The sequence below is a fragment of the Triturus cristatus genome, chromosome 4_1, assembly GCF_964204655.1.
Source record: "Triturus cristatus chromosome 4_1, aTriCri1.1, whole genome shotgun sequence".
Lineage (NCBI taxonomy): Eukaryota > Metazoa > Chordata > Amphibia > Caudata > Salamandridae > Triturus > Triturus cristatus.
This window is the reverse complement of record NC_140585.1, coordinates 1,019,064,627-1,019,090,154: the sequence shown is the minus strand read 5'-3', so window position 1 is coordinate 1,019,090,154 and position 25,528 is coordinate 1,019,064,627. Positions and strand designations below refer to the sequence as shown.

Genomic DNA, 25,528 nt, shown 5'->3' with positions numbered 1-25,528 from the left:
AGGCTACCACCCCTTGACTGGCGGGTAGGAGAGTGGAAGTGGGGTGCGGAACACCTGGAGCTACTGCCCCCCCCCCCCCCGCCCCACACTGAGAAACCTGAGGTCGGGGAACCCTGGATGGCCTGGAGCCTGGCTCTTGAGACTGACAGCTGTTAGTGGCCTCTGTTGGTTGATGTCCTTATGAAAATATTCCTTGAGTTGTGGCCTGAAGTCTGGTCCAAGGGACAGAATTGACCACATAACTTTGTTGGACATGGTGGTACTGCCTGCCTACTCTGATGCATTTGTGTCCAGCCTCCACACACAGGATTGCATACCCTCTGTAGTTGGTCTAGAGCCAGGGCAGGGGAGGCATGAAACCTGTACCCTTCAAAGAGAAACATTTAGAAGCTTCTCCCACTTCATAGAAGCCACCTGCCCTTTTGGACCTCAGTCTCCACAGATCCAGAAGTGCACTTAAGAGCTGGGGGTCTGACTTTTTGGACTGCTTCCTTGTTGGACAGCTGCCCTCTTCCCTGAGTCAGAGTGATTGGACTTGCGCTTGAACCTAGGTCTCCCAGAGTGACTACAGGAGCTAGTATGCTGGTCTCCTGTTCAGAGCCACAGGGACATAACAAACTCCTAGTCACCTGAACCAGCAACCAGATCCAGCAGGAGTAACCCCCTGATCACCAAGTGGTGCTTCTCTAGTCCTGCACCCTTGATGTGGCTGCACTGGAGCTGAATTTAAGTTTTTGGGCTCTTTGTGAGTGAGAACGGGCCCGTTGGCACCAAAACCTTATTCGCAGTGCTCTGCCAACGTGAAGTTCCGTCAACTGACCCATCACACTACAATATCGACTGCTCGCAGGGAGCACCACCACGAAACTCTCGCCCGACCAGTTGTGATAACTGGATCTTTGTGCTACAATGACGACCACTCGTGATGCCAAACCTATTTTTTGCGCAACACCGACTGCCCGCTCCCCGCAAATCCCCTAACTTCTCCCTCGCGCTCCATTGCAGTTGGCCTAAACGTATGAATGTCTCTGTTTTGCACGACCATATAACTGAGTGGCGATTTGGGCTTTTTGATGCCATTTTCACTTAAATCTTTAAAATTGCATATTTCTGTTTTAGTCCAGATTTGTTGGCTTCTGTCTTCCAAATGGGCGTGACAGGGTCAGCATGGAGCTGGCTAAAATCCTGTCTCCTGCAGACCATCTAATAGAAAAGCATGCAGTCCCGTGTCAAAAGCTGCAGACAAATCCAACAATGCGAGTGCTGTCCTACCTCCTACCTCCTGTGTCCAGGGTACCCCAAATGGCTTCTGCAACCTCTACTGGGGCAGTTTCTGTGCTTTGCATGGCCCTGAAGCCTGATAGACTCGAAGGAGCCCAAGGAACTCCACGTACTTTGACAGCTGTCTGTTCACCTGCTTCTCAAGAATCTTCGATAAAACTGGTAGTAAGGAAAATGGCCTGTAATTAGCAGGGGTGGTTGGATCTGCTGTAGGTTTTTTGAGCAGGGGAAGCATCATAGCCTGTTTCCAGCCTATAGGCACCGTAGCTGCTGTTAGAGATACATTTAAGCAATTTATTAACCAGTGGATTGATGGCCTCTGCTCCTGCAGCTAACAATTTGAGGGGACAAGGGTCGATCGGGTAGCCTGATTTTAACATTTTGAGAGCAGATGGGGAGCCCTTCAGAGAGATGGCTTCTAAGGAGTCCTGTTTAGGGCCACTTGCCGCATTCCTTATGTTAGCGGTTTCATCCTCTATGGCTGGCCTTCTACCAGCTTCTAGGCTTGCCTGAATAAGTTGGACCTTGGCAGCAAAAAAGCCCACCAATTCTTCACACCACTCATTGGACGCCTCCTTTTAGTGGGTAGAGGCCGCTGGAGTCACTCTTGACTATCCTAAAAAAACTCGAGTTATTTCCCGAGCTCACAATGCGCTCCTCATAATACAAATGCTTTGCTCTTAGGATGGTCGCATAATTGTTCTTTTGTGCTTTTTTTAAAGACCTCTTTATCACCTAAATTATAGTCCCTCCTCCATTTGCGTTCTAATATCTTGCTGCCTTGTTTTTACAATTTCAGGGTGCCTGAAAACCAGGGATTGGAGGGGGAGGGGTGCCTCTCCTCTATACTGGATGGGGTGAGCCAGCGCTTCACTGACCTTTTTAATCCAGTAATAACAATTTATTGTATCATCCTAGATTATGCCAGAAAGCTCAGGAGTGCTCGACACTAGGCCGTTCATTAATTCAAGGGGATCTACCTCATTAAAGGTTTTCACCCTCCGGATTTGTCCCTTAGGAAGCTGATCCGGTTTGTTCGGGATCTGCCATGCAAATTTAATCAAAAAGTTATCTGATCAGAGGTACATGGTCATCCATTAGTAGAGCCCCGTTGGCGCAAGCTTGATCTAAAATGTGACCTTGATGTGTAGATTTCTTCACAAATTGTTTCAAGTTTAACTGATTCATGGAATCGATAAATTCTCCTGGTTTATCGAAGTGTAGATTAAAATAGCCTAAGAGCATGAAATGAGAACATCTGTGGGCCAGGTAAGTTATCTCATTATCCAATGATTTTTAAAAGGCTCTAGCTGAGCCCGGTGGCGCATATATACACCAAGACTCCTGCCACTGCATGATGGGGAGAGAAGTTGATGCAAAAACCCAATGCTTCTGCTCCCTTCAGCTCCGAAATCTTATTCCACTGGCAGCCCCAGTGTTTCTTTAACACGATTGCTAGTCCACCTCCCCTCTTTCCTGTCTAACCTCACTAGATTAAAACCTTTGGGAATGGCCATCACAATAACCGGATTAGAGGCTTCAGTCAACCAAGTTTCAGTATTGAAGAGTGTGTTGAGATTCCCCCCATCTAACAAAACGAAGATATTCTGTGCGTGTTTACGTATAGAGCATGCATTGACTAAACCTCCCCTAATCGTGACCTTGCCCTGAGCGAGCATCTGTTTGAATACATCGATAGTACTAAAAGTTACGTTCCAAGCAGCCCGCGGAATGTTTTCAGTGGTATTTCAGTGCTTTTTGTACAGTTTATGGACGGGGCAAGCAGCAAGAGCTGCGCTCTTCTGTAATTAAAAATAATTATCACCTCCTGTGACCCGAATGGGCAGCGTGGCTGACGCTGGGCGCTTCCGGGATTTTGGCACTTCGGCAACCATATTGCTAGGGTGGCCCGGTGTAGAGTAGAAATGCTGTTGAGGTTTGCCCAATACATAAACTGGGTTGGATTGTGCTTTTTGCCTTTTTTTTATCTGCTAACTTTTGGTAGTCCGTTACTGAAGCTCCGTCACGAAGAATTTCTTTTGGTTCTAATAACCTAACTAATGTCACTTTGCATGCAAGGTTTAGTTGGGTTTTTGGTGGTGTTGGAACTGCATGCCACTACAGCATTTAGGGGCATATGTATCAAACGATTTTGTATTCGTAAACTCTGAGAATCGCAAAAAAACAGCGTTTGCGAATACAAAATCGCAAAAGGAGATGTATGAGGCATTTCAGCCTCGCAATCTTAAGGAATCGCTATATTTGCGAATTCTTAAGTTTGTGTAAGCATTTAAGAAATCGCAAATTGCGATTTCTTAAATGCAATGTAACACGCACCCAAGTTGTGCGATTTCTCCTTAAGAAATCGCAAATTACCACCAACCTCAAGTTGGTGGTAAATTGCGATTTCTTTGAAATATGCACTTTTTTGCATATTTCAAAGTGCCATGTGGTGCACATACATGCCCTTACGGCATGTATGTGCGCCATATGTGCACACATGCTGATTTCAGGGGTGCAGCAGGGTGTCATCATGACACCCTTACATCTTTGAAAATATTCTCAATTTGCAATTAGCAAATAGCGAATCGCAAATTGAGAAGGACTTCCCATTCATTGCTATGGGCCTCCTGGCCCATAGGAATGAATGGGAAGGTATTCCTTAATTGCGATTTCCCAATTTGCTAATCGCAATTATGGAATTTTAAGAAATCGCAAAAGTTGTGATATATATATATATATATATATATATATATATATAATATTTTTTTTTTAATACATCCTGTTTTGCAATTCTCAAATAGAGATTCTCAAAAAATCGCTATTTGAGAATCGCAAATGAAGATGTTGATACATATGCCCCTTAGTCACAAACTAACACTTTTTTTGCGAAGGAAAAGAATGGGAATTCGTAGTCTTTTGGGGGTACACCAAGCAGGAGGTATTGGTTGAGAAACCCGGTATCTGTACACCAGCTTAATTTTAAGTGCAAACCGGGTTGCCTGTTTTCTAACCTCCACTAACCGTTATGAATTAAGGACTATGACGGAGTATAGTAGGACTTCATATTGTGAACTTTCCTGCTCTACAAATATATATATATATATATATATATATATATATCTATATATATATATCTATATATATATATCTATATATATATATCTATATATATATATCTATATATATATATCTATATATATATATCTATATATATATATCTATATATATATATATCTTTTTCCTAAAGCAATTTTGGAAACGCTGAAATTTTAAATTTCTGGTTTGTTTTTCTGAAACAAGCATTAACACAAGAATTCACTGTAACAAATGCATTTATAGTTATTCTCCTTTTGAATGCGTCGTTTAAAGATTTTGGCCTGCAAGGCAACTTAAACTTTTTTTTGTCTTGTTTTGCAGACTAGCAGCAACGTGACCGTTGTTTTCCTTAGTGAGCTTGTGTGGGAAAAATTCCGACCAAATACAGGTTGCCTTGAACCTTTTACGTTGTATTTTACAGACTACAGCAAGGGTAAATATATTAGTTCTGCATTGCATATGCTCCTAAATGTTAAATATCTTGAGACTGAGTCGAATTAGAATTGTAAATTGGCCTCATCCAACAATGGGCGAGAAGTGAGTGTTGCTGCGTTTAGAAATTTAAAATGTGAGGAAATGTTTGTATGGACAATAGTTTTTGTCAATTTTCACTCAATCCACCTTTAATTTCAGTGGCAAAGATATAAACATGCATGGGGTTTCCTAGTACAAGTCCTCTAAGTGCTCTCCAGATCGAAAACTCAACCCTCCCCAAGGAACGAGTCTGATACGAGGAGCACTAATGATGTAGTCGTTAAATGGCCAGCATTGTTGTTGTTTTGCTCCTTCGCCTAAATCTGTTTTCACAAACCTTTTTGTTGACCTAGTTTTCCTGTGTTTAACCAAGTGGACAATACTGCAATAGTCTACATTAATTTTAATCATGATGTCTGGTTGCTAGGTCTGACCCCTCCTGGCGGACTCATCTCAGGATTTTGTGAATCCACAGGTTTGAGGTGGAGGCCATGCATGCAAAATAATACAAGTTTAGCTTCTTGGGGTCTCCTGTAGCATTTTGAGACATTTGGACATGAGTTTTGAGTATTCTGTCAAGTGTAGCCTAGTAAATGAGGGTTAGTTTATGGTACCTGGCCTTTTTTTTTTTTTAAATTGAAGTATAGGGTTTTTTACTAAAACACTGGGTTCCATTATGAGTTGGCTGGAAAATGACCTTTTTTTTTTTTTTCCTCCTGCTAGAATTTCCAATATATCAGACTGTGGGACGGATTCACTTCTCATTACGAGTTTTTTTTTTTTTTTTTTTTTTTTTGTGTTTGGGACTAATATGCAGAAATATGTGCTACCACACCGAATCGCTCATGTTTTTTCGCACAGTATTTCAATGGACACTAAACCGGTTTCTGGACACCCTGAGGCATCTATGGTAAAAACACCGGGACCCCATGCTTTGCCTGGTTGCAATTCAGAATCGTTTGATAACTCCGGTTACCAGACGCCTCGGGATTAATGCCCCACATGCACTAAAGGCTTTTGTCCTCCAGAACATGTTTGCACAGTTTTGAAGATTAATGGATTTTCGTGTTGGGATTTCAAAACGTAGAATTAAGTTTTAAAGGGTACATTTTAGCCTTTCAGCAAGGGTGAAAAGAGATGGAAAATGTAGTCGGCTTTCTGCAATAAGAGGCACGAATGTAGGCTGCAAATGTAATGTCTGAAATAAAGGAGCAGCAGGGGTCGCATCAGCACTGCCTCTTCAGTCTTTCTCCAGTAACTTGCCTTAAACCAGAAACTGAACCGATCTCAGTAATGTTTTTTATAATATTTGTATTTTTTTGTAATTAAATGCCCTGTACAATCCTATTTTGGAAACTGTTTATAGTCCTAACAATTTAGAAGTGCATATATTGAAGTATGTATTTTTTTTTTTTTTTTTTTTAGTGGAACTCCAAAAGATTCTGTCCCGTGACCATCCCGCGGAGTACTCTGAGGATTTCTATGCTGCCTACATTAATATACTTCTTGGGGTTTTCTACACAGTCTGCAGGGACCTTAAAGAGCTCAAACATCTGGTGAGCTTCGAAAGCTGTTTTTAAGCCTCTTGGCAAAATGGGTATAGACCATGGAGATTGTATAGTAGATGTTTTGAGTTGAAGTACTATGTATAAGGTAGTTTTTTGTTCAAAATAACCTTAAAGTGTTCCGTTTTATGGTTCAAATCTTTTATTGGCACTTTATAGATAAAATAAACCGTACCAGCAGCAGAGTCACAGCCACCGATGGCGAGCCACCCTGGGTGTAGCCTTACAAAGCGTTATTTCGGGCTGATGAACATTCCCAAACCTCCCTTTGCCTCATCCCCATGCCCGCATACAGGACACTAAACTTTATATAATCGTAGATTCTTTAAGTTCTCAGAGTTTACTGCCTGCGAGGACGCCTCTAGCAGACGTTCTAGCCGGAGATATCTTGGACACGTCAATTCTGGGAGTTCCTGCGAAAGCAGTGACGCAAATGGGCGCCACAAGTCAAAAAATTCTGAACCCTTTCTGGCTAAAGACAGTTATCTTCTCTATTCCTAAAATGTGCCATAGCCTGTGTAACCAGTTTGTGTGGGTAGGTATGAGTGCGGAGCCCTAGTGACTAAATGTTTTTGAGTGGCGGCCCCCAGTGCCATGCTTTTCTGGCGACTGCGGCTAGATTTGAGGGGAAATGTGAGTTTGGAAGACCGAGCAACGCATAGGCAGGGAAGCGCAGAAGTTGGGTATCCAGGTGGCTGTCTAAGTCTATTAACTGTGACCAATATTGTTGAAGCTGAGGGCAATCACACAGTAAGTGTGTCAGTCACCCTCCCCCCGCAGCCCCGCCAGCAGTTTTCACTTTGTGTGGGCTTGATTCTGTGTAGTCTGACTAGAGTGTGATATCAATGTGTAGCTATTTTGGTAAGGGTGTTGGTAAGTGCCATGCTGTGGGCTGTGTGACGAGCCCTGTATGAGATGTCCTCACTTGGCGCTCAAGGTCTGCCCAAGTTCCTCCTCCCATCTAGCTTGCCCCACCTAGAATGTGTGATTTATGAGTTTGGTGCATGAGAGCCTATAGCTCGGATATAAGGCTTTTATCCGATGTTTTGGCCAAAAGCCATTTCTCATAATGGGTTAAATATGGTTGCGTGTTGGGTCTGTTTTGAGGATGTGTAATCCAGTGTCTGAGTTGTAAATAATGGAGTCTTTCAGATTCCAGGAGTCTGAGTTCTTCGCGCAGCTGGGGAAAGAGTATGTCCTCAGAAGTAGCCCATAGAGCGGCAAGCCGACTGTCTCCATGCCGCGAACCCCTCCACCAAAGCTCCTTGGGAGAATTCAGGGTTATCCAGCAGGGAGTCAACTGGGACAAAGGTAGTCAGTCAAAGTTTAATAATGGTTTGAACCCAGGCGGTCCTAGTCGTCCGTTACTAGCGAAAGGTACAAGTTTGGGGGTCTGTGCGATTTGTGTAGAATTCCAAAGGGATGTGCCTGCAACTGCCCTGAGAAAGCCAATGCTTTTGGACTCTGGACACCCCCACTCCACTAGATAGCGGAACTGCGCTACCTTGTAGTAAAGATGTGAGTCTGGAGGACCCAAGCCCCCGGCATCCTGGGAGAGGTAGCTCAGGGATTTCTTCATGCAAGGTTACCTTCCCTGCCAAATGTTTTGTGCTATCTTGGATTGTAGTTTAGCAATCGTGCCCGGTGGCGGTGGGAGGGAAAGGGTTTGGAAGAGAATTTTAGGAAGAATCGTCATTTTAGATGCCGCTATCCACCCCAGCCAAGAGATCTGGAGGCGTTTCAACATCCCGAAGTCATGTCGGATTTGCAGAAGCAGCGCCTTGTAGTTGCAATCTGCTGTTGCCTGGGTTGTGGAGGCGAGGTTGATCCCCAGGTATTGTATTGTCTCAGAGGCCCAGTGGATGGGGTGGTGATTCGTCAGTTGGTCCACAGTTTGGGGAGGCATGGAGAGGTTAAGAGCCTGGGATCTGACATCCTGAAGCCTCACCAAAGGACTCCAGCTCCCCCAAAAATGCCGGCAAAGAGATAGCCGGCCTCTCCAGGTTTGCCAGTACATCATCCGCATATAGACTGAGAGTGGCGGGCTTCCACCGAACGGCACTTCGGTAAGGTTTGGGTGGTATCGAATCTTCTAGGCCATGGACTCCATATAGAGAGCGAAAAGCAAGTGAAAAGGGGGCAGCCCTGTCTAGTGCCTCTGTGGATCGGGAAGGGAGTGGATGTGTACCTATTAAGACGGACTGCTGCCATTGGTGCATGATAACAATTAAGAATTTGTGTCCTGCATATATCCCCAAACCCGTAGTGTTTAAGAACTTGTTCCAGATCTGGCCAGTGAGCTCAGTTGAAGGCCTTTTCTGCATCAACAGCTAGTAGCATGTTTTCCTCTTGCGCTCTGCTGGCCTTTGTAATGATGTGGAGAATATGTTTAGTGTTGTTACTAGTTTGTCTCCGGAGGATAAAGCCTGCTTGATCCAGACCCACTAATTAGGTTATATGTACGTTAAGCCATTGTGAAATGATGCTCGTGAATAATTTTGGGTCTATATTTAACAAAGAGATAGGTCTGTATGAGCTGCATTGCATTTTGTCTTTGCCTAGTTTGTGCAGGACTATTAAGGAGCATCGGGGCAGGGCTCGCCCCAGGTTCTGAGAAAGAATTCAGAGTCTTGTCAGGATTGGTGCTACTATTGGGCAAAAGGTCTTATAAAAGGCAGCCGAGTACCCGTGCGGGCCTGGTGATTTAGCGAGTTTAAGACGTGCGATGGCTGATACGACCTCCTTGATGGGGGAAGTCCCCATCAAGGGACTCCGCTTGATATGGAGTAAGCAATGCAGTACGTGCTGCTTGGAGATGTAGAGTTCCGGCCTCCGGGTCTAAAGATTGATATGAATAGAGGTGTGAGTAGAAGTCAAGTCTTTGAAAACGTTCGCTATGTCCTAGTCTTCGGAGGCCTGATTCCCCCTGTTGTGCAGATCGAGTGAACGCCTTGATCCTTTCTCTTTGCCCGCAATGTGTTGGCTAGACGGAAAACTGCATTTGCCCTCCCCCCCCCCCCCCCCTCCCCTCCCCACACGTACTAGGAGTGTTGCAGGCGAAGAGCGGCGTATTACGCTCGCTCTGTGTCTATTGCTGCTAATTGAGTGCAAGTGTTGGCGAGTTGGCACCATACTCTGGGGGCACCCGTGCGTTGGTGAATGCGCTGAAGCTCTTTGATTAGTTTGGTGAGCTCTTCTCTTTTCTCCCTACGGATTTTGGTATCTGCTGATGCAATTGCTATAAATTCTCCCCTAATGACTGTCTTAAGAGTTTCCCACAGAACTGCAGGTGAGATCTCTGGAGTGTCGCTATGTGTAAGGAAGTCTTTAAGTGATTGCTGAATTTGCTTTATGACCTCGTGACGGTGCAGCATGGTGTCGTGTAAATGCCAATGTTGTGTGGGGAAGGTCTCCCGAGGGAGGGGCAGCGAAATTGTGACTGCCCCATGATCTGGCAGAGCGGCTGTGTGAATTTCAATGTCTTTTGTGAGCGTCTGAATCCCCTGTGTGTCCAGGAAATAATCGAACCTGGGATACGTTTTGTGTGCATTAGAATTAAAGGAAAATTCCCTTAGCCTGCAAGTGCCTAGACAGCCACAGATCCACCACTCCCAAATCATTCAGTCGTGCATGACCCTCGCTTGATAGGGCTCCCATCTGTCATGTCTCTGGGCTGATCTGTCCAGTGAGTTGTCAAACACCAGGTTAAGATCCCCCTCGCAGCAGTACCAGGTTATCCCCGTTCCCCAGCACCCTCTCCAGTGCGTTGTGGAAGAATACCTCCTGCCTCGTTGGGTGCATATATTTTTGTTTGTTTTTATGTTCCACTTTTCACCGAAAGGATTTAGCCACCAGTATGGCCACGCCTGCTGATTTGGAAGAGGATGAAAAAAATTGCTCTTGGTAGACCTTTGACCTCAGCCTATGACAATCCCCAGCAAGGAGATGAGTCTCCTGCAGGAGGCAGATGTCTGCCTGTGTGGTCTCCAGGTAGTTGAGTATTGCCCTACGCTTAATTGGATTGAGACCATGCACATTGAGTGTGAGGATTCTACGAGGGGAACCTGCCATGAGTCTTAAGAGGTGACACAAGCCCCTGTCTGCGTCGCCTTCACCCCCAGGGGTAGTGATCAGCAGTGATTAACTCCTCTCTGTCCAGTCGTCTGTACGATGATACATTCCGCATGCAGGTGAGTGTTTGCCCCAAACATTGCCCAACCAAACCAACTTAATAATGACAATATAAAACCAGAAACTTTGTCTTGTGTTTTAGTTCTACAGCCAAAATTGGCTGCATGGTAGGTCCAGTGGGATTTCAGATGTGGCCAATGGTCCCAAACCGGTCACCCCCCCCTGATTCTTTATGCAAGGCTGGAATGTGACCCGGTATTAAAATCCCTTCAAGTTTTGCTATGGTCGAAGGCACTGCCTCCAGGGCTGCTTGCTGGCCTTTGGCGATTTCCTCTGGGTCTGGTTTATTCGTTATTTGATGCAGACCCACTCTTTGCCAAACTGATATCTTCTCTCTCTGGAGAGCAGGGGGGGGCCAGCACCCGTTGTTCCTCTGAGGGCTCGATTACCAGCACGCAGCAAGTCTGTTAGTGAACGCAATTGGTAAAGCCTTCCCTCCCAGCAGAAAAACACGTGAAAAGGGTGACCCCAAGAGTAAGGAATCCCCTGGCTACGGAGGTGTGCGGTCACAGGGCAGAATATTCGCCGCTTCTGGAGTGTGAGGGTCGTGAGATCCTGGAAGAGGTTCGGGGAGTATCCCTGGAAGGTGATGGGATGCATTTTGCGTGCTTTTTGCAAGATCTCCTCTTTGACTTGGAAGTCGTGCACACAGACCAGGATGTCTGGTGGTGTTCTGTCTGGGGAACCCTGCTGCTTCAAGGAACCCCTCGCTCTCTCCCTTCCCCCCCCCCCCCCCCACCCCATCCCTCCCGTTACCAGCCATGGTCCAGTCCGTTCTCCCAGGGAGGGAGGGGCTGTGATCGCTTAGTCTCGGGCCCAGATCACCTTTGGGGGGGGGGGGGGGGTGCTTCTGCACCGAGGGTCTCCCTCCCTCCTCCGACCACGTTGCTCTGCTCGTTTAGGTGGTTAAACTCCCTCCGGGGTCCACATAGCTCCAGCGTGCAAGTCTCTTAGGAAAGGGGGATGGCCCACTACGGTGCCATGCCCAGTTCCCATATCCCCTCGCATGGCTGGCCGCTCACGCCCTGCCATCAGCCCGGGCTGAACCGCTCTGCTATAATTAGTAAATAAGTGGGGGGGGGGGGGGCCCCTCCAGCCACCACAGGCCCTTCCTGTTGTGGCCTGCGATCAGCACTGCGCTTTTGCAAGGGCGCCTCCATCTAGGCCACCCGTCTTACCTCAGGGCCTTTGCAGGATGCTCTCACGGGCCGATCGGGCATCTGTCCGAGATGGCCCTCTCCCGCGGTGCTCAGTTTTGAGCCACAGCGTCAGCAGGCCCCGAGGCCCAGGCCGCCAGCCGGGCCAAATTCTTGCCTCAGTACAGTCACCTCTCAGGCGCCTGGATCTTCTCCCTCCGGAACTGCCGCAGGCAATCTCCTCCGGGCTCTTTGTGCTCCTTGTCATTTACAGATCATGCCTGCTGGATCTGCAGTCCCGGATTGTCACCTCGGGCCTGGGACAGTGATTAGACTGGGGACAGGCAGGAGAGTCGGCGCGGCACGTCCTACTTCAGCGCCATCTTGGCCACGCCCCCAAGTGTTTATGTTTTAGACATTTTGTCAAAGTACGCCGTTCGGGGTTCCTGAAGCCTAGAATATTGGACCTTGGATTGGTGGATCAGAAATGAAGCGTTTTTCATGTTGTCAAACCTTTCAATAAATCTGTGCTTAATTTACAAAAAGAAAACCAGTGTAGGGTCTCAACGCTTTTCTTAAGTCCTCTGCAGCATAGTGCCAATATCGGTAACACTCCCCATCCCTCCCACAGCAATATCGTAGAGAAATAATCAGACAAGACACATTCTTAGTGGAGAAAATTGCTGCAGGTTTATTTGCATAACAAATATGCCAACATGGTGGGTTATCTTACAGGCGATCCCAGGGCAGGCAGCCCCTCGCCGCCTGCCCACCTGATGAGCCAAAATTCACCGTGGCCCTAGCCAACCGGTGTTTGTTAGATTTGGGGTAGGGGATAGCCCCTCCCACCGGTGGACCACCAGTCCACTCCCTTACTCACGCCCCCCCCTAAGAGGGGCAGAGCGTTGAGGCAACCCCCGGTTGCTAAGGTCCACAACCGCCCGTAGGTCTAACGGGGCGCCGTCGCTCCTCCAGGGTCCAATGCGAGGACCTCCCTGGGGATATTTGGCTTTAGCACCCTTACTGTGCTCGTGCAGAGGGTACCCTTCTGTACCTTACAGCCTCTGGATCGCCCTGTAACTCCGCCACAGCTCTGGCGGTGGCCACCGTCACAACCAGGGCCCCCCACCAAGGTAGGTCTCTTCACCTCCTTCTTGCTGATTCCAGGGCCTCTCCCAAGTCCAGCAAAATATGTCTATGCCCACTCTGGGAGGGGCGCCCCCTCCTCATTCAAACTCCCAGTGGACTTAGCATGCAGCATGCCAATGCCTGATGGACCAAACCCCCCGTTCCTAGAAACTGCGCCTGGCACTGTAAACTCTGCTGCGTGAGGAATACCTGGCAACCTCTGACCGAGCCCCTCGCCACACTCCAAGTGGGGTTATCTCTGCCCATCGTAACACCCATGCCTACCATAGGTTGCCCAACTTACACTGAGTATTTCATTTCTGGCCGCAGTGCCCTCCTATCCCGGAAAGTAGAATCATGCCACCCCGGTGTCCGACTTAACTTAACTTCTGTGCTGCAGCTTCTACAGCCAGCTGTACCAGCACATGCTTGGGACCCCCAACTTATCTCAGTGGACTGCCGCAGCTTCTCCAGTAAGCAGTTCTAGCGCTTGCCTGGGCCCCTCAACCAAATAAGTCAGTGGTGGAAACCCAATTTCTCCCGTCGCGTCAATCCCAGCCTGCACGGACAGACCTTTGACCCTGGCAAAGTAAAGGAGTGCTAGGATGCTAACACCCTTTATTGAAAACTGCACACCAGTATAAACTACTCCAGCTGGCACATAGTTGCACATTAACACAGCACCCAATCAAACCTCTTGTGCCTTACAGTGTGCCTTAGGAATACTCCGGTTTGCATTGCACATGATACCTTAACCTGTCTTCCGGCCACTCCCCGGGGTGGCTGCGGACGGCTGTACCTTTTAAAACCTAGGGATTCCCAATGGACCCCCCCCCTGCCGGATGCGCTCCGCTGGTGATTGCCCATAGCTAGCTTCATGGCACTGTACCTATCTGCCCTTGCATGGCCCAGTAATGCCCTGGCACCGCACCTGACCCCTGTGGTCTGCTTCATAAGCAAGACAAACTAGTGCAATCCGCCAGGCTGCCTGTTAAAACTAGCAATGTAGCCCAATAAACCAGCGGTTGTTAGAGGTCTCCCAAATGCCTGAAGGTTCCTCCCCGTCTGACAGCAATCTATTGCTTCTGCGCCACCCTCCTTTTGACCCATCCCTGGCATGAGTGGCCCTATGCCAAACCAATGTTAGTTGCTCTCCTGAGAAGAACTCCCTTCCTCCCATGCGCCCACTACTGCACAGAACTTAGCCACACATGCCCTGTATCGCATGAAGGTGCTAGGGAAACTCGCCCAGACCTATGTTAGTGTATACCAGACAGCCGGTAAGGGGGTGGTGAGAACAGGGGGACAGGCTGAACAGACTCCAATCCCCATCCTGCTAAGGGTTATGACTGATGATGCGTACCGGTGCACACCCTGGTTATGCTGAGGGACGATCCCGTGAACTGGCCACAGGTTGACCCCTCCCCTGGATTGTTGATGCAACTGTGATGAAGCAATGTCGCTGCATGGTCCGGTACGGTACCCTAGGGGAAATTTCTACTGTGCCTCCCCAAGTCAGTCCCCTGCCTGTTTGACCCTGTTCTACATGCTAACTGGGATGATCGTAAGACCCGACAGGGAGTGCTCCTGAGAAAAGAGGTGGGGACCACCCCCAGCAGGTGAATCGGTCCAGGTTTTACCTTGCCATGACCCCTCCCAAGCCCTTATGAATCACATATACACGACCTGCAATCTCCTTGCCGCATAGCGGCCGTCACTGCTGCAGGGGTGTTGTTGCAAACCACTACTCGCCACTCTTGACCAGTAATGTTTAACATCGCTGAAGATGTGTGGTTACCTCTACCGGGTAGGTGGAACAAATAGCATGTGTACTGAATGCCCACCCTTTGGGCATTTTCACCCTCTTCTGTCATTGCCTCCATGGACATAATCTGCCCCTCGCCTTACCACTCCAGCAAGGCTAGAGATAGTGCTGTAATTTGCAGGCCCAATAGGAGATTGTTTTCCCTAGGCCTGCATCATTCCCATGCTGACTACTGCAATGGGCCCTGTCCCTGAGTGATTATCTAAATCGGAGGCAAAGCGACATGTGCAAAGGCCCATCAATGCTGGAAGCAGACATAAATGACACCAAATCATCCCCCAGGAAGCTCACCATTATTGCGAAAGGGATCCCTTACATTCAACAAAAGTCAGTGATGTAAGCCCTAGTGGTATTGGTGGATGTCATTTCCCACCAGTCACTACTAGTCTGTCAGTGTTCAACTTGACAAAGAATGATAGACCAAAGCTTAGCACCCACGCCCGAAGCTGGCACAAAGGTGTGTGGCTAATACAGGCCAAAGGTCTGTGCAGATTGGTGTCTTTAAGAAAAGGAACAATAACTGGCCACGCAATGAACCAAGAACTGACCCCATGGCTGTCTCTGCAGTGAGGAGCTGGGGAATACCAGTCGGGCAATATGCAAGAGATAAAATGCCGTTAAGCATTAAAATAGAGGGATAGTGACTTGTGTTGTCCAAATAGTAACACCGCAGCAGCTCACTAACATTACTGCAAGAATATCTGTGACACCCACCAATTCTCACTTTGAGGTCCTGTTTTGGTCTATATGGATGTTGAGTGGAACCAACAAACATTTCTGCAAATTAACTAATATCTCCTCACACATCGCCCGGAGCTTGTAACGGCCTCCACGAGGTGGCGCAGCCCAGCTAAATTATAGATGACCGCGACAACAGTTACTCGTTAATGAAATTCCTGATCCCTGTCTCCAATGCCATTCTTATAGCTTAGGGAGGCTGAAATAGGCCGAAGTGATTAGTTGTGGTGTTACTATCAGCAGCAGGGGCAATATGTAATGCGAGCTTCAGGCCTCCCACCAGTATCCTCGAGGCAAGAGGGGGCGCGGCAGTGTTGGTCAAAATCACTGTACCAACCGCTCTTACCGTGCCCGGCTGTGATGTAGCCCTTTGCCCACGGGGGACCCATTTCGCCAGAATGGCCCTTACCCTGCCCATGGCCAAAACTTCCGCAATCAGGGCAACAGTATGCATCAAACCACCAAATTGGCCTCAAATGCCTATCACGCCAAGCAACTCCAAACAAATTGCCCTCCTCTCTGCCACACTAACGCAACCTCCCCCTGTGAGTTGGGGGGGGTCCCCCAACCCCCGCAAATACCAAAGAGAGCAATGACTTCCAGTCGCCTAGGTGAGATGCGACCAACGGGTAAACCTGCTAATTACTCAGACATGTCCAGCGGGTGGACCTACGGCGGTGTAAACGGGCCGCCCCGCCCATCGCAACCGCACAAAACAGCAGTCCGCCGTCCATAACAACAAACTGGGAGGCCCATGAGCATGCACAAAAACGCTGGCTACCACACCCCCTACTCTCACTCCGAATAGGCGTAATAAATTCCTAACTGAAAACGCTGTCAATATGTTTTCGCTTCCGATCTCAGGTTGCATGTAATCGCAGGCAAAGTAACGCTTATCATGATAAACTGCTAAAAACATGTATGCTAAAATTCTGTGCTTAGCCTAGTGTGCCACCCAACACTTTGCCTCCAATTAAACACCTAACATTACACGTACATCAAGTCAGGACCACTGGCTTTATCAATGGTTGTTAGTTGCATAAGGTAAATCTATTCCGGTTTGGACTGGTAGGGTACAAAAGGCCACGATCTGGCTTTTAGGACATAGAACAACCTCATTCTAGTCGTCGGCCGGCCCCATTTGCCATGGTGTAGGGGTTTCAAACGTATACATACAACCCTACGAACGGTGTAAGACAGAAAAGTTTCGTTTTAAAGAGCAACGCTTTGACACGGTACAAGGGTGCTCTGAAATATATTGCAGACATATTAAAAAAAAAAAAAAAAAAAAAAAAAATTAGGTGAAAGGTATGCACTTCATCACCTTGTGAACAAATATAATAACGTTGACCGTGAAAAGGAGGGCTGTGTTTAAAAATTAACCGCTTACATCTGTGTTGGGTTCTTCTTGATTGCCACAGAGGTTGCCAAGATGCTGCAGGTTTCTTCCCCGGCCTATGAATCACAAGACATCTTTGATTGCAAATAAGTAGTCGGAAAACAATCCAACTACATACCCTGGCACTGGGAGCACAGCCTGCCCCTTACACAAAGCAACTTCTATTCGCCGTTACCAAGAGCCCGGCCGGTGACCCGACAGGCTGCACGGCAGCGCACTATGGCCACACAAAACTCACACAAAGGTCAGCCTGCCTGGCCCCAAGCAGGCAATAACCGAGAAATCACACCTCCTTCCTGGCCAAGAGACATTTACGGACACAACCAAAATGGACCCCTCACCCTGTGTGATTGTCTGACTCTGGCCCAAGAGGTAGTCTGCAATGGCGGTGGACACCTACCCCCAGATGGCTGCTGTTTTCACATTACCCCTTAATGAAGATTGCCTCCATGGTGGCCGGCTCACACACGTGCACACCGAAAGCTTTCAGCTCTGTCGAATTCACTAGTAATGTCCACCCATCCTATAAGACAAGTAGCAAAGCCATGACATGTCAATGCATCGGAGGAGTGCAAATCAACCACCGAAAACACAAGCCGCAAACCCACGTGCAGACTCCACAGCCAATAAGCAATTCAGTAACTATCTGACCAACCCAGCCGCGGGAAACTAAACATCAGAAAGAAAATGGGCGGCAGACACTAGGTTGAATTTGTGCACGAAGCCCGTGCCAGCCCGAAAAAAGCCCCGCCTATACCCCCGTGACAAACAGGCGCCCAAGCACTACGCCCGGACTGGCGTGTCCCCGGGCGTGAGGAACCGTCGGCGCCAACCACAGACACACAACCTGCTGTGCTGCGGACGGCCGCTCATCAAAATGAGTATGTTGAAGAAAGGTAATTGCTAACCACGCCCCGCTGCTCACCAAGAGCAATCCGACACACGCGAGTCGCCCGACCAGGCAGGCACAGCATGCCAATTGGGGAACCCATAGGCCACCCTAAGAGCCAACCCTGCGCCGAAGCACAGGTTAACCCAGGGCGGCACCGCGACACACGCCTCACGGGGTGACCACACACCGGGAGCCTAGCCCCTTGCACTCTCCCCAACGCAGCCACCGGCCCCGTGCCCCCTCCAACTGATAAGGGGGGGCCTCAATGAACTGGGGATGGAGCCCTATGATGCTCACTGCCACAACAGGATCCCACGGGCAAGCAGACTCACATAAAGCACCTGAAACTGAAGGGGGAGGAGGAGCAAACCGCCGTCCAGTATCTCCTCCTAGTGTCGCAGCCGGACTGCCCGAGCCCCTCCTCAATGCCCTGGTGTCAACATTCGGAAACAGGACCACCGCCGCTGGGGATCCTTAACGCTCATGCGCCCTTGGAATGCTCATGTCCCCATACTAGTGAGAGGACTGAACGCATAGCTCTACACTCGCACTCTTTTGAAGAGTCATCCATCTTGCATTTACCTTAGTTTAAAAAAGATTCCCACATACTTGAAGGTTAGTCATTCGCCCTGTAAACCTCCCTCACCCTCTACAAAAGCCATGTCCGTTTAATAAAACGGGATCCAAAGACACTAGAAGTCACCCACCCTCCGTTAACACTCAAAGTTGAGATGCTTGACATCCTAGGCTTACTCCCCAATTTCTCGGGGGGGGGGGGGGGGGCGGGCGCACAATTACGAGTACATAAGCATGTGCGAACACAAACTCCACAAACTATCATCAACGAATATTAATACTGCCCCAGAAAGCTGCAACTTCAACTGCACGTGTGCATTGCTTTGTATTAGTCCGTTTACATGTTATTCAGCCCCTAATTTGTCTGAGACGGCTGCCAGAAATCTGTATAAATCTACCTCGACAAGCTATGGAGAACCCCACGTGCGACAAGCCCCTCCAACTCAGGGTGGCGAAGCAATTGATCCGTACGCGTAAACAGTCACAGAGATCTACCTTCAATAAATCATTTTATTCGCCAGGACTACCTCAGTATTCCACGACGTCGACCTCAAATATTCCCTCTTTCCCGGTCCCAGAGAGGTACTGACTACCTAAATCACTTTAGCGCAGTCGAGGGCCCAGATCCCCGCGAGCATGACCCAGCAAGGCACTCACCGGCTCAAGAAAGCCCGACGCCAGACCAGGACAAAGCAAACGGCGTCAGGGCAGCTGGGAAAGAGGGTGACCAGTGGGCGGGAGAGGTATATGAACCTCCCCCCACCCCCCACCCCCTCCTGCCCGGAAGTGATGGGGGACCCACGAGGGTCCGTAACACTGGGAGGCTAACTCGTCGAGTGCCATCCAGTGGCACTAAGGTGGGGCCGCCCTCTTAGCAGGGCCCCCTGCGTGGGCCCGGGGCAGCCCTGCAGAATGCTGAGGTTGCCCAATAATAATACTACGTCTGTCTCGTCTTAATTTTATTTCATGCCTCTTTTCTCCACAACACTACCTGTGTCTATCACAATCGGTATGCTTTGTTTTCATCCCTTTGTCTGTTTTCGTATATTTCGATACTCCTGTCTCTCTCCCTGTTCTGTCTAGCTTTGTCTTACTCTGTGTCATTGTCTAATGAGGAAACCTAAGTTGCAGTCCTCCAAATTGAGTTGTGGTGCACGCTGCCTGCCCCCACCTGCAAGAAATTAAACATTCGATGAATATAAATGTTCATCAAATGCAGGTCTGTAGACTTGCAAATCCAGCACATTTTTCTCCTTGGGATGGAAGGCTTTTGGCTGTTGCTTGTTTTTCTTATATATAGCTAGTGTATGAAGGGAGAGATGACCGAGTCTTTTAGAAAAATGTTTTTATGAAAGATTCAGGTGGTAAAGGGTTTTTAAATTGTTGTCGCATGCAGTGTGTGCGTGAATGTTTGATTTCGACATGGCACAATGATAAGGAAGCTGCTGTTTTTTGTTAGCAAAAATTAACCCTCTTGAATCCTTATTAATTCAGTGTCTTAAAAAAGAGAAGATATGTTCTTTTGCATAATAACCTTTCCTGTGTTTCAGACCCTGCTGAGGATGTGGGGAGGCAGTGTGAAGGGAGGGAGGGGAGGGGTAGTGGGGTGCTGGATTGGTGGGGGTGCTGGGATTCACAGGGCAGACATGGGCTACTGGGTCCCAACCATGGTGGTAGAGGTCGTTTGCCGCTGGTGTTCGTCCTGCTGTGGCTCTGCAAACTGGGCTGAGTGCAACTGGCTCGCTTAGGACAGCGAAGGCAAGCAGTCACTGGCTTCTCAGGTAAAGAGTGTGATGGGGCAAGAACTCGGATCTCAAGTCAACCAACATTCAATAAAGTATGGTCCACACCAGTGCTCATCTTTTATGTAAAAAGAAAATAGTTTAATCACACAGCAGGACTAAATATTACACAGTTCAACTGGAATTGCAATTACTTGATTATAATCTTGGTTACGATCTCTAGTAAGCGCTACACCCACTTTTCAGTACTGTTTGCATGCTCTGGTAAGTTTAATGGTTATAGTCTGTTCTGTCTAGTGGGCAGAAGCATGTATTGGGGACAGGTCAAGATTACTGATTAAATGCGCAACTCATATATATTGGTCTCACTCCAGGCATTAATGTGGGCAAATGTGTCACGTCATTGCACCAGATTCGTTGGCATGCATTTACTCCCTCATTTCTTTCACAGTCTAAGCCCTGCTTTGCCTTCTGAATGACATCCAAGAAAGTGTGGTGGGTCCAGCTTAAGTCCCTGCCCTATGCAATAATAGCAGCTCCACACTTCTGTAAACTTTATTGTGGCTTTCCTTTGGAACAGGAGTCGCTCGACGAGTTTAGCACGGTAGGTAGCAGCACAATGTCTTCAGTAGTTGTGGCTCTCCTGGCTGAGTGCACACCAGGTACCCAGGCAAGCCAGTTGCGGTCTACAGGCCAACGCGCAGTTGTGACCTTCCAGTATGATCGGACATCACCTCAGCTGCTTAAAGTGACATGGTGGGACCTTTGCTTGTAAAGTCTTAGCGTGGTTAACACAGGAGCTGCCTAGAGACCTGGATCCCCTTCATGACATGGATCACTCCTGGCATTTCTCTCTAAGGTAGTCCACTTTATTGTGAACATACTGGGTTTTTCCTGCTGCATAGTCTTGTCCTTCTACAGGCCCATGCACTTTCCTTCTTTCTCTCAGCATGCCCGCATTTGCCTAACCACTATGCAGACCCTCTGCTCCTTCAGCAGAAAGTGCGGAATTTCTGGTAATGTTCCCTCACCGCTAGGAGACTGGCTGTCATGCAGAACCATCCATAGTCACACAGCAGTTATTTGAGTGTTCTACAGAGTACTCCCTTAATAGATCATGAAGACCATGGAACTGAAGCACATTAGAAATTTTACATACATTTTCCAGTGTTGGGATGTGGATCTACAGTTTCAAATGCCAAACGGTTTTGGGGTTGTTCTTTCAAATATTATTCTTGGGTTGCTCTCCAGACGCAACCTTTGTATAAAGTGATGCATCGCATAGCTGACCGTATTGGGCTGGTTCCATGCTGCAGTACCCAAAACATGAGCACATCGAAATAGGAGGTTCGAGGCATGTTGGCTGCTGAATTCATATCTGTGCATAGATCGCCGCCTAGTGTTGGGTCCGGATGTTTGCACGTTGTCCTGGAAGAGTCTTCGAAGTATCACGAGATAGGTGACTCCTCCCCTGGACTACAGTGCGCATGGGCATCCTCTCCATCCTTGGATTGTTTTTTTCCGCCATTGGGTTCGGATGTGCTTATCTTAGCTCAAGTTAGGAAAATTTAGTTTAAGGCCAAAAGGCCTTTAGTTTTCGTCGGTACTGTTCCCGCTCGGGATCGACTGCTTTCTTGCTTAGTTAGAAACTTCTTCCAGGTTTTCGGATCCGTTTAATCCGAACATCGACCTTACATCGACGATGGAATCGAGGACCCCATTCAAACTGTGTCCTGTATGCCACGCCAAATACCCACACATCGACGTCCACCCGGTATGCAACAAATGTCTCTCGCCGGATCACGACGAATCGCAATGTATGGCCTGTGCCCGATTCCGATCCAAGAAGACTCTCTGGAATCGAAGGGCAGCGAGATTAGAAGTGCAGCAATCGGCACCGGCCCCAGCCAACATCTTCAGCACCGAGGACGAAGATGTTGAGAGCGTGGAAGAAGTAAACTCCAGCCCCGCTTCCGAACACTATTCCCGATCGGAGGACGCCGATGAAGCGCTTTTTCACAGGGAAGAAGCCGTCGACGAGGTAGGAGACTACGATGAGGCCTTTGGGGCCGAAGAAGATAGCTCTGGTGAAGAGCCAGGCCTACCCGTCGAAACGGAGGCCATCAAAGTGCGTCATTCTACGGCTCCGGTCAAGGGATCGCCTTCGGGCCTTACCCGAGATCAATCCCAAAGTTCTTCGGGCCCGGCCTCGAACATCCAGCATGAGCCATTATTACCGAAAAAGACTGGTTTCCCTTCAATGAAACCGAAACCAATCGTCGCACCAGTTCCACCGAAACCAAAAGTGAAACTGGCAGTGGTCGGCTCTAAGCCCTCGAAGACCTCCACTCCTTCGACGCCTGCACAGACCATCGGCTCCGAACGCACTAAGAGGGATTTCGGCGCCGAACTCGCTGCAGCAGATATCGGTACCGACCCGAAAAGGAAGGCCATCGGTCCCACAAAAGCGCCTCGGCCCCTGGCACTGAAACAGTCGGCCCCGACCACCAAACTCAAAATGGCCGCTCCATCTGAGTCCACTTCCAAGACAGCGACACGCGTCAAGTCATCGGCTCCGACGACCACTGATACCTCTCCTCGGATCGATGACCATGTGGCTCCGAAGCAGTCGACGCCTACCTCTACGGAACCACTCTGCACCAAAGAACCTTCGCCTTTCTCGGTGCGGCAAGTCGCAGCGTCGTTGCAACGCATCAGGGAACAGGCAGCCCTCCGGTCCACGTCGGGCCCCGACCCGAACAAGGCTCCAAAGGCACCCTCGGCACCAACCAACATCACTTTTGGTTTGCCGCCATCCACGGCGCCGAAGATGTTCGAGATCCGAACACGTGTCCGCCAGACAAAGTCCCCATCTACTGGACACTCTCCTACTGAGCCTTCACAGTCTCAATTCATCGACGCCAGCACTGGCAGACTCATACTCCGAAAACGGAAGGTCACGCCAGAGCAGGCCTCGACTCCTACAGAATCCCTCTGAAGCAGAAACTGCCAGCAGAGTCGGAACCGGTTCTATACGAACGCTTGCACACCTCCTATCAGGATCCCCAGTCCTTTTCTCCTACGCCCTCCGACACGGACGCAATGGAGGATTACATAGGTGATGATACCACCTACCCTAGGGATATCGATCCTGAAGAGCAGCAGGACCCAGATCAAGCTTGGGATGACCCTACAGACCAGGGTGCCGCAACAGATACCCAGGACACGCAGCTTTACGGCGCAAAAACATCTCCCACAGAGGACACTGCCACCTTCAATGCCCTCATAGAACGTGCTGCAGCCAATCATGGAGTACAACTCCACTCTGACACAGTTGAGGAAGACTTCTTAGTGGACACTTTCGCCTCCTCCGAGCGCACTGTCAAAACTTTGCCCATGTTGAAAGGTGTTCTCAAGCCTGCAAAGGACATTTTCAAGGAAACAACCAGGGCACGGGTGCTAAACCCCAGGATTGAAAAAAAAATACAAACCTGCGCCCGGGGACCCCATGTACATTAGAGGTCAGTTACCTCTGGACTCCATGGTGGTTGCTAACGCTTGCAAACGAGCCCACTCGCCAACAGGTGATGCTCCTCCCCCAGACAAGGAGTCCAAAGTGCTGGAGATCTCAGGCAAGAAAATTGCAGCTCAAGCAGCAAACATCTGGCACATTGCCAATACACAGGCCCTCCTGGCTCGCTATGATCGTTCACACTACGACACGCTAGAGTCACTACTCCAGCATCTGCCAGACGAATACAATGAGGCAGTGGAGCTCCTCATCAGAGAGGGACAATTTCTTACCAACGCATCCATGAAGTGCGCACTAGATGCTGCCGACACAGCTGCAAGGGCGATAAACACCAGCGTCATGTTACGACGACACGCTTGGTTGAGAATCTCTGGATTCAAACCAGAGATTCAAAACCACATCCTGAATCAGCCAGTCAACCCCGACTACTTATTCGGCCCAGAAGTTGACACCACCTTAGAAAAGATAAAGGACACTGACACTGCGAAGTCAATGGGCGCTCTGCAAACGCAGACTTTTCGTAGTGGCTCCTTTCGTCGCCCTGGGAATAGGGGAGCAGCTAGAGGCCAGGGGTCACAGCAGCAATACACTAAAGGGGGCACACAGCAGCAATACACTAAAGGGGGCACACAGGGTACCTACGATAAAACCAACAGAGGTGGATATCGTGGCTCCAGCACCAAGGGCAGAGGACGCGGTTACGGCAACACCAGGTCCTCGCCCAAGAACAAACGGTGACGCCCTCTCCCTTCCCCCCGACCACATAACACCTGTCGGGGGGGAGACTCCAGCGGTTCCTGTCCACGTGGAATACCATCACCCCGGACAGGTGGGTCAGGGATATTATCTAGCACGGTTACTGTCTCGAATTAACCTCCACTCCACCCACAATACCGCCAAAGCACCGTCCTATGTCCGTAGAGCACTTGGCATTATTGCAGCAGGAAGTGCTAAGTATGCTGCAAAAAGGTGCAATAGAGGTCGTGCCCATCAACCAGCAGGGGACAGGGGTGTACTCTCTGTACTTCCTAATCCCAAAAAAGGACGGGTCGCTCAGACCTATACTAGACCTGAGACCCCTCAACCACTACATTCTGTCAGAGCATTTCCATATGCTCACCCTACAGCAGGTTCTCCCGCTGCTCAGCCAGGGAGACTTCCTAGCCACACTAGACCTCAAAGATGCGTACTTCCACATACCCATACACCCGTCACACAGGAAATATCTCATTCACTATTCAGGGACAGCACTATCAATTCAAAGTCTTCCCCTTCGGCATGACAACAGCACCCAGGGTTTTTACCAAGTGCCTAGCTACAGTGGCTGCACATCTACGGAGACAACACATTCACGTCTACCCTTACCTGGACGACTGGCTTGTTCAGGCAAAGTCAGCCCAGCAATGTGCCAGCCACATGTCCCTCACCATTCACCTTCTTCACAGTCTGGGATTCTCACTAAATTACCCAAAATCACATCTCCAACCCGCACACGTACAACAGTACCTGGGTGCGACCATAGACACTCTGGCAGCCACAGCTCAGCCAAATTTAGTGAGGATCAACAGCATGCAAATGCTGATCTCAAAGTTCAAACCTCAACACTCCCTTCCTGCGCGAGTGTTCATGCAGTTGATAGGCATGATGGCCTCCTGCATTTTCATAGTCCCACACGCGAGACTACATATGCGCCCGCTTCAGGAGTGCTTGGCACGTCAATGGAATCAGGCTCACGGGCAATTAAAAGACCTAGTGTTGGTGAGTGGTCGGGCATACAACTCTCTTTATTGGTGGAATCCACAAAACCTTTGCAAGGGCCGACCGTTCCAAGAGCCTATTCCACAAATAACACTGACAGCGGACGCCTCTCTCCAGGGATGGGGAGCTCATGTTCTCAGTTACTCAGTGCAGGGACTATGGACGACACAACAAAAGAAGATGCACATCAAC

General features: G+C 48.9%; 1 protein-coding gene across 4 annotated transcripts in view; it reads left to right on the top strand.

Moving 5' to 3' along the window:
* The window catches only part of ORC5 (origin recognition complex subunit 5), a 287,421-nt gene that overhangs the window by 58,019 nt on the left and 203,874 nt on the right, over positions 1-25,528 (top strand). For all 4 annotated transcript variants that reach the window (XM_085653960.1, XM_085653959.1, XM_085653956.1 and 1 more), the window contains 2 exons: positions 4,702-4,813; positions 6,280-6,410. In XM_085653960.1, coding sequence (XP_085510086.1) covers positions 4,702-4,813; positions 6,280-6,410 — 243 coding nt within the window. The remainder of the gene's footprint in view (positions 1-4,701; positions 4,814-6,279; positions 6,411-25,528) is intronic.